This window comes from Tenrec ecaudatus, chromosome 10, assembly GCF_050624435.1.
Source record: "Tenrec ecaudatus isolate mTenEca1 chromosome 10, mTenEca1.hap1, whole genome shotgun sequence".
Classification (NCBI taxonomy): domain Eukaryota; kingdom Metazoa; phylum Chordata; class Mammalia; order Afrosoricida; family Tenrecidae; genus Tenrec; species Tenrec ecaudatus.
In genome coordinates, this window is record NC_134539.1 from 15,338,674 (window position 1) to 15,352,440 (window position 13,767).

General features: G+C 46.5%; 1 protein-coding gene across 1 annotated transcript; it reads right to left on the bottom strand.

Annotated features, from left to right (window-relative positions):
• Positions 1–1,791: 1,791 nt before the first annotated feature.
• Positions 1,792–5,571, bottom strand: CER1 (cerberus 1, DAN family BMP antagonist). Its single transcript, XM_075558864.1, has 2 exons — positions 5,062–5,571; positions 1,792–2,112 (listed from the first exon to the last, which is right to left on the bottom strand). Exons 1-2 carry the CDS (start codon positions 5,569–5,571, stop codon positions 1,792–1,794), a joined length of 831 nt encoding a protein of 276 aa, XP_075414979.1.
• Positions 5,572–13,767: the final 8,196 nt, after the last annotated feature.

A 13,767-nucleotide genomic window follows, 5' to 3' on the forward strand; every position in this document is an offset into this window, starting at 1 on the left:
AGTCAGAATCAACTAGATGGCAATGGGGTTGAGTCTGCTTTTTGGTAAAGAGGAGAAGGACAGTCCAATTGGCAGATATAGGCTTACATAATCAGGGTAGGCAATTGTAGGGTAGACAGCTGCTCAATAGCTTTTGGCACCAAAATATATTGACCAGCTGGGATATCATTAATGCTTCACAGTTCTGTCCTTATGACCACATCTTGGCCAATTAGAAAGTCTTTGACTACCAAAGGGTACAATATATTCTGATGTAACTGTCGCATGTGTATCTGTGAGGCACACATCGACCACGTTGGTGTGTTGTAGAATATCCACTAAATATAAATGCATTTGCTCTTTGGAACGCCATGATAGGTTGTATGACTAAATCAGCATAGAATGACAATGAAACCAATTTCCTAAAAAGTAATCATTACTCAGTATTCTAGAGGGGAAAAAATGCTTTACTGACAGCAAAGAAATCCAAATACTTAGTCATTTTTTAAAAAAGATAACATTTTAAAGAATTATTGCAAGAAGAAAAAAATGCACCTGGGCATGTTCCATACAATATGTGCATACAAATAAATACAGGCTACAAGAAGATTAATGTGGCTGAAAGACAGGGACTGAGGGTCTTAGCAGACAGCTGCTTGCGGTGTTAAAGAAACACTGGCCTCAAGTCATAAGCCTACAAGGTATTTGGACAAATGCTTCTAGCTAACCAATCTCCTGAGAGTGTCTGCATCTTGAGACAGACGGAAGACAGACGAAAGACAGGGGGACAAAATCTTAGACATTTGAGCGACACCAAAGGTTGTCAGACTGCTTCTTACATTAAACTTTTCGACCTTAAATCTGTGGAATAGTTTCAGAGCGTGCCATGGCAGCATTTGCTGAATGAAATTCGTAACACAATGTGTTTCTACAGAAGCAAAATAACAGTCTTCCAAACACAGACACCTCACTGACTACCTAATTAAAAATGCAGGGCATAAAGCATTTCACCTGTGACTGGCTTCAATTTTTACAAAATTATTGGAGGTTTATTGAATTTGCCGTAGACAGAAAGACTCTTGAGTTGTCCTTCCAACCTGGTCCTGGCTGCATGTCTCTCTTTCCCTGTAACGCAGGTCCCCATTTGGCTACTGGTCCCTGATGGTTCCTATTCCCTGTGTGAGCCACTGAAAACACCTTCCAAGTCGCTTCTTCAGTCAACACTGGGGAGTAGCAAAAACAAGGGGGCAGTGGAGTGAGTCACTCCTTTCACCCGTGAAAATAGTTAACCACTGCACAGAAGTCACATCCTACATCACTAAACGCTATGGCTACACTACGAGGACTGGTCTCTAAAAAGATCTCAAGGTTTTGTTCTTGCTTTCATTTTTTGTTGTTTTGGGGTTTTTTGTTTGTTTGTTTTGCTGGGCCTTCTATTAAAGAAGCCCGTTGTTGTTGTTTGCTGCTGTTGGTTTGTTTCATTTTCTTCTTTAGCTGGGGAAAATTTACCAAAACATGGATGTGAGATCCTGGTCCAATAGCAGTGGGAAGGATTCCAGCAATCACCAATTCCATCCCGTCCTTTGTAGGGGAAGCCTGCAGGAGGCCTGAGCTTCTCTGAGTGCCTGTGAAAACCTGCAGCCAATGAGTAGGAGACCCAAGATTAGATAGTTCCCAAGTGTGGACCGCTAACTGGCCCAAGATGAATTTCCTCCGAGAGTTCTATCTTACAACTACTTTTTAAAATCACCTGACCCTTAAAATACATGCACCTGCTGAATCTTCTCGGACTAATTGTCAGCAACTGTGTTGTTATGGTTTTGCTCTTGAAGTTGAGATTCTCGGAATAAAAGAATCCTGGGCGTGGCCTTCTGCCTGAGAGCCAGTGTGCTCATCTCCATGGTCCGTCTTTACCTGGCACTGGCACTCCTCCACCAGCATCACCACCTTGACCACGGGCGCCAGGCCAGTGCAGTTCAGTGGCAAGTGCATCATGGTGAACTTGGTAGGCAGGCAGTGGGAGCAGAAGACAGGGGCCCGCTGCCCAGCTCCAGGAAGATGAGCAGACCCACACTTGCCAAAGCAAAGGTGGTTGTGGACGACGGCTTTCTCGCAGTCTTCATGGGTAATGATCTGAAAGGCAAACACACTTCCTTAAATTACCTTCGGTCCTTTCACTAACACACCCCACACAGACGCTCTAGAGTATAAGGCTAGAGACGAGGTAGACTGAAGTTTCAAAAGCTTTCCAGAGTTTGACACATTTGGCCACAGTGGCATCGACAAGGGCACAGCTACACTGTCTCAACTAAACGCTATTGAGTGAATTCATCAATTGAAAAGAAAGCCCCCACCAGGTCAACTATGCCTGGGGGCACCCGCATGTGTGCATGGGCATCAGAGTAGAATGATGCTGCCCGGGCTTTCCGAGGGCTGGTTTTTCAGAAGGCTGCCAGGCCTCTCCAGCCTCCTCTGGGTGGATTTGAACTTTCTGGTTAGCGGGTGAGAGCGTTACCCGTGTATGCCATTCAGGACCGCCCGATGAAGAAGCTAGGATTTGGGAAATGCCTAGGTTAATCTGAAAATAACATATTCTATACTTTGAAAGTTTGACTTTAAGGAATATTGTCCAATGGCATTCGACCAGTTGGAAAAATTCTAATGGCTAGCTTCTGATATGGTTACTGTGCCTTGCCTGTGTGTGCCTCGCATTCCATTGTGCATAGGGGCTCTCAGGATATACTTGTTGACATGATCACAGAGCAAATCAGAACACCATGAATCTTAATTCGATTCTATCCCATTTACATTCAATGGGCCCTGGGGCTGCTGTCAGGAAAGCTAAGTGAAATGTCAATGGTTCAAACCCACAAGCTGCTCTATGGGAGAAAGTTGAGGCTGCCTATCTCCCGTCAAGATTTTCAAGCACGGAAAACCCTAGAAGGTCACTAGGAGTCAGACCCGGTTTTATGGCAGAGGGTTGGTTTGGGTTTGGAGTAGTACATTTGGGGCCCTGATGGTGTCACCGTTTAAGCACTGAGCTGCTAACAGCAAGGTAGATGATTGAAACCCACTCCACGGGAGAAAGACGAGGCTTTCTACTCCCATACAGATGTGCCGTCTCAGAACCCTAGTGTTCTAGGATCGTAATGAGTTGGAATAGGCTCTATGGCTTTGGACTTGACCTGTTGGTGGTCATTCAAAGGAACCCAGTGTTGCAGAGGTTAACCCCTTGTATGCTGAACAAGACCTCAAGGGCGTAAACCCACCTGAATTCTTACTGCCCTTGAGTCGATTCTGACTCATACTGACCCTATAGGGCGGGGAAGACCTGCTCTTGAGGGTTTCCAAAAGTTCAACTAGGGTGTGGAAAGTCTTCTCTTTGTCCTGTGGAGTGGCAGGTGGTTTCGAACTGCTGACCTTGTGTTAGCAGTCCAAGGCCGAACCACTACACTCCCAGGGCTGGCTTGCTGGCTTGCTTTCTTCCTTTTGTAAATCCTTTTATTGGGGGCTCTTACAGCTCTTATAACAACCCATCCATCCATGCCCCCCAGGGCTCTTTCTGTAAAGGTGATAGTCTTGGAACTCGGTTAGGCAGTACTACTCTCTCGTCACAGGGCCACTGTGAGGGGACCCTGCTCAAAGGCAACGGGTCTGGTTGGGGGGAGTACATTCAACCCCAGAGCAAAGTTCCAACACACATGCCTGAGGATCACCTTGCCTCTCACATAACCCTGCACACGGAGTTTCATGTGCCCTTTGAAATAGGCCAGAGTCTAACACTTTAATGTTCATTTAATTAGCAATGGTATCCAAATGAATACTTTCAAAGGAAATCTGATCGACGGAGTCTTTGAAGCAACTTTCAAAATTGCTTATGAGCCAACAAAACAGTTATTATTATTATTTGATAATTGACTTGCTATTGCTACATATCCTTGTCTTTCAAGTAGACTATTTAAGTGACTTCATAATATTACTGCCCACTTAATTGGGTGGCATGACTGTACAATAACATTTTCCTCTGCCCTGGGTTGTTTCTGGTTCAATAGCCCTAATATTTAAGGATCTGATGTAATATTTCCATTTTAATTTAATATATCATGGGTAGGAGCTGCCCAGACTTCAGAAAGGGGATAGTCTATCACTGCCATCAAGTTGATTCTGATTCACAGAGACCCTGTGGGGTAGAGAAAAGGGCCTCTTTGGTTTTCTAAGACTTGAAATCTGCATAGGAGTAGACAGCCATCTTCCTCCTGTGGAGAAGTTGGTAGGTTCAAACCACTGACCTTTAGTTAGCACCTCAATACATCACCCACTCCTCTACCAGAGAATGTCCCTTTGCCTTAGTCGTTTGGAATTCATCGTGATCACCAAATCTCAGTCCTTGGTACAGAAATTAGGAGATTGGTGCTTAGAAGGGATGGAGGTGCCATTTCACATTAAGATTTTTCTCTTCTTGAAAGTTGATAAGGAAATAACACAAACCCAGCTTGTTTGTTTTTGGCTATGTTAGTAAGAGAAAGGACATGGTAACTTTCATCTGAGGACTCGGACATAGTTTACACTATGAGGTAGTTTGGTGTGACACAGGAGGCTGGTGGCCACCATCAATATATGTGCGGATGTTCAGGGAGGGGTGCGATGTGTGACCTGCAGCTGTGCTATCTTATCTATAGATGTGTCCAGCCGCTCTGGCTCCTGGCCATAGGGTAGCGTGATAACTGAAGAGACATGGTGGCGATGTGCCAATTCCCAGCTTCCCAAATGAGAGTGAACTACCACCTGCGTGATCTACCCTCCGAATAAAAATACAGAAATAAAATTCCACAAAAAAAAGTACAACTTATTTCTGTGCAGTGCAGTGCCCGCCCCCTCCCTTTCTTGTAGTATTTCCAGAAGACCCAGAAGCAGAGGACATTTAGAAAGTCTGACTGTGTTTTGCCAAATCCTATGTTGCCTGCCCAAAGACTAAATCAAGGAGCTGGACTCTTCTTGGGCTCTTTCCCACTAACTACTCTTGCAGCTCTCTGCAGTCCTCCGGCGGCCGCCCCTCCCCCCAACCCCCCCCCCCCTACATACCTGGCTGAAGGGCACCGTCCGGCAAGTCTCCCGATGCACTTCGTGGCTTTTGATGGGCAAGATGACCCCATGAGAAGCGGGGCTCTTTCTGAACATGAAGTATTGCCAGAATTTCTTGGCCTCTTCCCGAAGAGGAGATTTCTCCAGTTCCCTGCTGTCCACTGGCTGTGTGAGAGCCTGGGTCCTTGGAGGAAAGGGCTCACTGGTAGAATCCTCCTCAGGCAGGTGGGCTGCTCTCTCAGGCTGTTTCCACAACTTGCCAAACCTGGACAGCATCTTCTCCCTCTGCTTCTGGCCTTCGCTGGCTGGCCTGGGACCCACCAGATGTGGCATTGCCACAAACAGATCTGGCTTCTCCTCGGAGTCCTCGGGGTTGTCCACGGGGAGCTCTCTGCGACTCCTTGCCCCAAGGGCTGCAGAGAGAGACGGCGGACTCCGGCAGCCACCTTGGCCCTGGCCTGCCTTCCCTAAAGGCAGGAGCACTAGCAGCTGAAGTAGTAGGAGATGCATGCTGTGGGGACTCCAAGCTTCTGTTCAGATCTGGAGACGGTGAGGCTCAGGGAGGCTCCGTTTCTGCAGATGGCAAACAAGGAAATGCTATATATGGGCACCTGTTTTGTGGGATGAGGAGGCAGGTGTCAGTAGGCAGGCAGAGTAAACACATTTATTGTTTGCTTGAATTATGTAGTGCTAATGGCATCCCACATTCACTTCAGGGTTTTGTGTATTTTAGAAGATCGGAGCGAAAGCCGGGAACCCAGGGGGTAATTAGCTGATAGTTTAACTGCCTTCAGAGATTTAAAAAGCAGTATTAGCCAAAACAACAGTCTTGGCCCCAATTTCCCCTCACTGTTGTTACAAGGACCAGAGTCAACATTTGTTGTGCCTCACATTGGGAAAGAAACAACAAGATGTGTTTTCATTAGAGAACCACATCCAGCAAAAATCAAACGCGTCTTTTCAACAAAATGCCAGGCTTTTCCATAGCCCACGAGCACAGCCCTACTCCCACACGAGGAGTGTTTGCAAACCCTAAAGAAGAGAGAGTGAGCTCGAGGGAGGTCTGTTGGCTGTTCAGAGAGGACACGGTGGCTCTGGCATGTGGTTTGGAATATTTTAAAATGTTCTATGGTACCAGAGTTTGTGAATGGTCCCTTCTCCAGTTCTCCACAGAGAACACCCTCTTAGTTCCCAAGTTAACTCCTTCATCGTAAGAGTCGAATAAAACTGTGCACATGAAATCTCCCAGTAGAATCCCCCCCCACACACACACACACAAAAGGACACACAGCACAGCAGTCTTGGTTGAGAGTGGGCAGCTGCCCCCTCCGGCCACCTGACTGGTTTTCTTTCTTTAAACAAAGAGCCAGACTTGTGAACGTGGATTCTATGAGCCAGGTTTGATCAGCTCTGGGGAAGAAGCCAGCTGGTCATTTCCTGTCCTTTCCTGAATCCACATCACCTAGGCCTACTCCACAATAACCGGTGTCCAGACGACAGAAAGATGGAAACAATCATGAGCCTGGGGCGATCCAAAGGAAAATTGGCTCAACGATTCCGGGCGAGGGGCGGGGAGAACAACATCCACAAAATCCAACCTTGGAATTGAGTCTGATCAACTCACAAAAGCATTCTCACTGGACTTCTAGTGGCCTTACTCCGCATGTGCTCAGATTCCTCTCCTCTTTCATGTAATGGTCATGTTCTTGGCATGCTGCCATGGGGTCCTAAGACCCCTGCAATGTGTCTTCCCTGTGCTCGGACTAAGCCTTGCTTCGGAGAAAGGACCTATTACACTCTTTCATGAGGCATCCCTGATTCCTCTGAGATAAACCCTTCAGGAAGGCCTGGGCGAGTAATCATGCACTGTTCTAACATGTAGCATCACACTGCCAAGATCCTATCAGAAAAGCTCATTGTACTCGTACTAACGCTCCATTGAATCCAGGCTATTATTAATCCAGGTGCAGTTGAGCCACACTAGACGAGAAACATTACTTGTCATTTTCTTTGAAAGGCCTTTCCATTTTTAAAAACCACCTCTTTTAGTTTTCCAATTTCTCTCCTCTCTCGAATGGAACACACTCTCCATTCCCTCTTCTGAGTACGGTGTGGAGATCAGCTACACCTTTCCTGATTCCTTTTTTTTTCTTCCAGCAACTGAAATATCTTTGTCATCAGTCCTAGTAGCCAGCGTGCTTCAAATCTAAAAATGTCTCAGTGATGTATTTCATTTGTGGTCTCAGATTTCTTTGCTCTTACCAAATAGAGAGTTCTGTTTGATTCTGACTCAGAGCAACGCTATAAATCTCCAAGTGTCTACATCTTTAAGAAGCCTCATGGATCTGAAGCACTGACCTGGTGGGTGGCAGGTCAACACAGACTCCTCTCACAGGCCCGCCAGGGCTCCTTGAACACGAGATGCAATTCCAGTCATTTCCGTTGAGCTGCCATTTGTCAGGTTAAGCATCGCTGCTGCTGCATACAAAGACATGATAGAAATCGAGGACCGCGTGGTCCCTGTGTTCAAACAGGCCAGAGAGCCTGTTGATAGCGTGCATTTTATCATCTACTATACTGGTATGTGCAAGAGCCCCCCCCAGTGCCCTAGTGCGCACACTCTGGGCTGCAGACCGCAACCACCGGCCGCTCGCTGGGGCAGCGATGAGGCTTTCCGGCAGCGCGGTGCAGTCTCAGACACCCACAGGGCATTCCACTCTGTCCTATCGGTCCCTGTGGGTCAGAAGTGACTGGATGGCAGTGAGTTTAGTTTGTTAGTTTGTTTGCTATCTATAGAGAGGCCAGTTACCTGCTTTTAGCATTTCTTTCGTCCCCAAATTCCTCTTCCTCCGGGCTAAATTGTGGTGTTGTGAGACATTTAAAAATCCTTTCTAGAGAATTTCTTTTTACAGCTCCGTCCTGCATGTTGAGAAATGTTCTAAGATCCCAGAGGCCAGGGGGACGCTGGTGGCTCACAGGTAAGCATTGGACTGTAATGGGAAGGTCAGCGGTTTGAATCCAGGGGAAGCCTTGGCCAGCTGCTTCCATAGTGATTGCGGCTGTCGCTGCGCGTGAATCGTGTGAGAAGTGTTGGATTGGAAATCGATCTGCGCTGTCACCCACTTCACACACAAAATAAAAGTTTACAAAGGCTTCAGCCTAGTAGAAATCGTTGGGCAATACCACTCCGTGCCGTCCGATTGCTACGGGTTGGAATCGACAGCGCACATAGGGTTTGCTCAAAGCAACTGACCCAGGAGAATGTAGACGGATGCATGCTACTTAAGGACTTTCAGGAAGGTCCCAAACCCAGAGGCCCCGTGGACTGCCGCACTGCGTTCGTGACCGTGTAGTCAGCAGCAATAATCGCCATCCAATCTACCCCCGCAGCTCTCCTCCCCACACGGACCGCTCCTCCTTCCTGCGCCTGCTCTGCAGATAGGAAGAGAAACAGGACTGCGAATGAACAAGCTATAGAGGCATCCTTCCAAGGTCTCTCTGTTTCTCGTAGAAACCACTACTACCTAAGATAGGTGGTAGCAGGCAGCTCTGGGAAGAATGGGAAGGGGCTTTGTTTCTCACTTCCGGCCAAGTAGCTACACGTGTCACAGCGGGGCTTCAAATCACCGACGCAAATACACAGAACAATGGAAAGGGAACTTGGCTCTGGCCCAGCGTAATCACTGCTGCTGAAAACGGGTTACAACTCCCAAGAAGGGCAACAAATATTGACAGTTCCCAAGAAGGGTCGCAGTCAATAGATCCACTCACTCATTAACCAGATTTGCCGAGCAGGACGCGGACTAGGGCGCGCCAGCAAGATGCTCAGAGAGAAATCTTTCGAGACCCTCCTTCCCAGGCTCCGAGACGTGCAGGTGAGAGCGAGTGCCTCATTCAATGGGACAACTTGGGTTCCGGACTTTCCTCACCCTAGAATGGGCCCAACTGCTTGAGAGGCGAGAGAAGTCCCTGCACTCCAGCACATAAACAAATGCATAATTACACAAGTATTTCTTGAATTAGCTTGTCCCTGAGAGGAGTTCTCATGGAGCTATGGGTTAAGCATTGGGCTACTAACTCTTTAAAGCCAGTGCTTCAAACCCACCAGTCACTCTGCTGGAGAAAGATGAGACTGTCTGCTCCATAGAGATTACAGTCTTGGATCCATTCGTGCTCTACTGCACTCTGATGGACTCACCCCCTCCCTGCGACCCCTCTTGGGGGTGGGGGAGTGTTCCTTGTCCAGAGATGGGCTTTGGGTCTCCCATCCAACCCCCCTCCATTCTCACTAATGCATGTTTCTTTCTTTGTTTGTTTACTGTTTGTGTATCTCCTGATGCCCGTTGCCTGGTCTTGATGACGCATCATGATCGCACCAGCTGGTGTGCTTCTTCCATGTGGGCTTGTTGCTTCACTGTTGATGGCGGTTTGTTCAACTTCAAGCCTTTAAGACCCCAGACACTATATCTTTTAATAGCCAGGCAACATCCTCTGTCTTCACCACATCTGCTCTGATCCCTGGAGGCCTCCTCCCTCCCCGCCCCCCCTATCATGACCCCAGTGCTGCTTCCCAATCTAGACTTGATGGGAGCATGGACATAGGTACAGGCCAGAGATAAAACTCACAACACATGGAACCCAGGAACAGGAATGGGACTAGAGATAACAAAAGGGTAGGGTGAAGATGGGGAGAAGAGGGGAGAGAGGGGGGCACTGATTGCAATGAATGGCACATAACCACACACTCCCATCCAGGGAGAAGAACAACAGAAACCAGAAGGGAAGGGAGATAGCAGTAGGTGTGATATTTGAAAATAATTAACAGTCTACAATCTATCAAGGGGTCAAGGGGGGTGGGGGCGGGGAGGAGGGAGGGAAAAACGGGGAGCTGATCCCAAGGGCTCAATAGAAAGTAAATGTCTAGAAAGGAATGATGGAATATATGTCGGATACAATTGATGTATGGATTGTAACAAGAGTTATAAGAGCCCCCAATAAAATGATTATTTTTTTTAATGACAGTCTTGGGAAAACCCCAAGGAGCAGTTCTACTCTATTGTATCCAGATCACTATCTTGGAAGACGTACAGCAAGAATGTGTCTTAGGGGCAAGGATGGTGAGACTTTGTCTTACACACTTTGGATTTGTAATCAAGGAAGACCAGTCCTTGGAAAAGGACACCATCCTTGGTAAAGCGGAGGGACAGCAGAAAAGAGAAAGAGCCGTGACAGGATGGAGTGACACAGTGGCTGCAACAATGGGCTCAAACATAACCACCATGAGGATGATGCAGAATCAGGCAGTGTTTCCACGTGTTGTACTTAACGCTGTATGAGTGGATACCAATGGTACCTAACGACAACACCGAGTCAGAAATCACTCCATGATGGTGGACGGCCCCTGGATAGCTCTGAAAGCCTGCCAGTTTGTCTCAGAAAATGGGCCTGTCCATAGGTCGCGGTCTGAAAAACCCTGTAGAACAGCGTGAATCTGTGACACTAGGGGTCATTGTGAGTCTGAATCAACTCGATGACAACCGACAACCCTTCCTGTGAAGGAAATGAAATGTTCAACAGCTCAACTCACTGCCGCAGAGTCGGTTCAGACTCATAGCCCATAAGACAGAGTACATCCGGTGTCCAAGACTATATATCTTTAGAGGAGCAGAAAGCCACGTCTTTCTCCCACAGACAGGCTGGTGGGTTTGAACTGCCGACCTTGTGATTAACAGCCCAGTTCATAACCTATTTCATCACCAGGGTGCCTTCAATGCTCGGCAACAGAATTTATTTTTGGAATCCAAGACGTTAGGCAAGACCAAAGGTCCGTCATGTGTAGCTCACTCCTTTTGTCCTCTCTTTCCATCTGAGGAGCTTTTTCCTTACCCTGACCCACCCCTTCCCTACGGTTCTCCCTCAGCCCTCAGGAGGAATCAACATGGCCAACATCCTGATTTGAACTGTCTCCAGAACTGTGAGACTATCGGTTCTGATACTTGTTGTTGCTAGGTGTCATTGAGTTACTTATGACTCATCGCGATCCCATGCACAACAGGGTCTCATATGACAAACTGGCCATCAATGACGTCTTGGTACGACAGTCCCAAGATGGGAGAACTTCTCTACATTTTACCATCAAATCATGCCAACTCCTTTTATTTTTCTACTCTGTTGTCATCATCCCACTCTTCCCTTTCTGCTTCACCGAACACTCTCCCTCTCTCACCACTAGTACTTTACACCCCTCCAGTCTCCTGGCTGCTTCCCATTAGGATTTATATCATGTGCTTCATTTTATCATATATCATTGTCCTAATCTCTTTAAAAGTCTCTCTTGATTTAAGAATGTTTTTAGATTCTACCCTTCGGAATTATTCTCTGCCGTCACAATCTGTGTTGGGGTTTCGTTTATTTAATTTGGGGTAAAGGTCTGGTTGTACTTTGGGTGAAGGTTTACAAAGCAGGTCAGCTTCCCATTCATTAATTCAGACACATTTTGTTTCATGTCACTGATTGCAATCCCCACAATGTACTCTACTTCCTTCCGGTGTTGCCCGTTTTCATTGATCATTCTCTCCTAATCTGCTGAACTTGTCTTCGGGAAAATGGGTGTAACTCCCTAGTGTTATTGTTGACTTTATAGACCTGTCTATTGTTTGGCTGAAAATTAAGCCAGGGGTGAATTCCGTTCCAGGCCCGAAGGACAGTCTCCGGGGTTCCACAGTAAGCTTGTACATTTCTTTATGATTTGGGGGTTGGGTACATATCTTTTTACACCCCCACTCCCTAGGACTCTCTAAAGTGACCTGTTACAGAGCCATTGGTAGTGGTAGTTGGGCACTAGTTAGCTCTTCTAACTTCGGGATCATGGAGGTTGAGATTCCAGGAGTCTATCAGTCTATCAATTGTTTCCATGCATCTTTGAACTTCTTACTTTTTCGTTGCTCTAGATAGGGAGAGACCAGAGTTGCACACGTTTGTAAGGCCTCAGTTACTACTCCTAGATTAGTATATAGAACATTGTCTTCAGGGACTATGGTGTGCCCACTTACCTTGCTGTCCTCCAAGATTACAGTCCTGAGCCCCCAGGTCCAAGTCCTCAGTTGCTCAAGGTATTTGCTTATGTCTAAAGCATTTTCATAACTTTGACCTTTGTGTGTTCTTCTGTATACATCTGTAGCATGTGTACATAAGTATACAGCAATATCCTCTATCAAGCCTAAATAGTTTTGTGTGTATATTTCTCATTTCCATCTCACACCTGTTAAGTTTGCATTGGTATTGTGTTTGCAGCTTACTATGATTACTTATTGCAGGGTTGCGTGTGCACGACTGCTTACCTCTGTTACTTTTCCATTGTGTTCTCCTCCCAGTGTTGCAGACCTCCCCCTTATTGTCCGTCACCTTCCCTTTCATGCAAGTGAAACTGCTGCTATCATTGCCACCGGGGATTGACCTTCTCTCGCCCTCTCGCCTCTGGTGATCATCAAAGAAGGGATTTTTGGTTTTTGCATGTCAATTGTTTTTAACTTTATAATGTTGTTGTTAGATGTATTCATATACACACACACATACATGTGTGGATGTATGCACACACATCTGTAAGACAGTACATAGATGAGAGAAGATCCCTCAAGAGCAGGAGCTATGTCCTCTGCAGATTTGGAAAATGTATTTTTCTGTTCCTTTGCTATTCCTGAAGCCCTGTCCTATACTTAGCAGGTTCACCAACGACTGTTTGCTTTAGCAAACCAAATGCAATAAAAAGGCCAGCGGATGGAAATTTCTGGCCTTAGTCTTTGTCGTGCTTTGAGTTCTAATAGGCATCACTTTGTCCAAAGAACCGATAACTGATTCTCTAACAAGACTCAACTTTAAAATCAAATCATGACTGAAACCAGGACTCAGAATCAATCTTTCTTTCTCTCCCAGCCTGGCTACATCTCATAGCGGGTTTCAGAACTTTGTAACACCAGCCAGTTCTCGGGGAAGCATCTCCTGCAGGAAAATTGTGCTCCTAGAAAAGGCGAAGGATGCCAGAGAACTCGATGTGTGTTAACCAATCTTAAGCAGCTTGTAAATTGCTTTCTTCCAGTTGGAAGATGGGGGTAGTGTGTCACAACAGAAATAAGTGTAGGGGCATCTGTCTACAAATCCCCCCCCCCCCCGCCTCGGCCCCCTCACCAGTTTCTGCTTATACAATGCCGGCAGCTTGGGGGAGCCATATTGTCCCTATAAGCTCATAACACATGGACAAATGATTAACAACACATGGAAAACAGTTCCACAGTTAAGCTCAAATTCAGATGGGAATGGAAAATCAACTTGCAAAGCTTTCAACTGACTCGGGGCCAAGTGTAGGACAGAATGCAAGGGGAGGATGCCAAGAGAGAGGGCAGCTGGGAAAATGCAAGACGCAGAGAGGAAGTCTGAAACAATGACACCGTGTTCCGACAACCTTTCTCGAAGGCTCTCCAAGGGCAAGAACCCAAATCCACTCTTTGGAAACATGAAGACTTATGCTTTTTTAATGAAAGATTTTAGACAGACTCACATTTTCTATTCTCTATAAATAAAGGTTGGCTTGACCATCTTGGCAACACCTTGGCAGAAACATCCTGTTAAGTATCTGGAACATAAATATTAAAACATTACACATTTCCCCTCCAAGGTGTGGAAATCGAGGAACAAGGTGGCATGAAACAA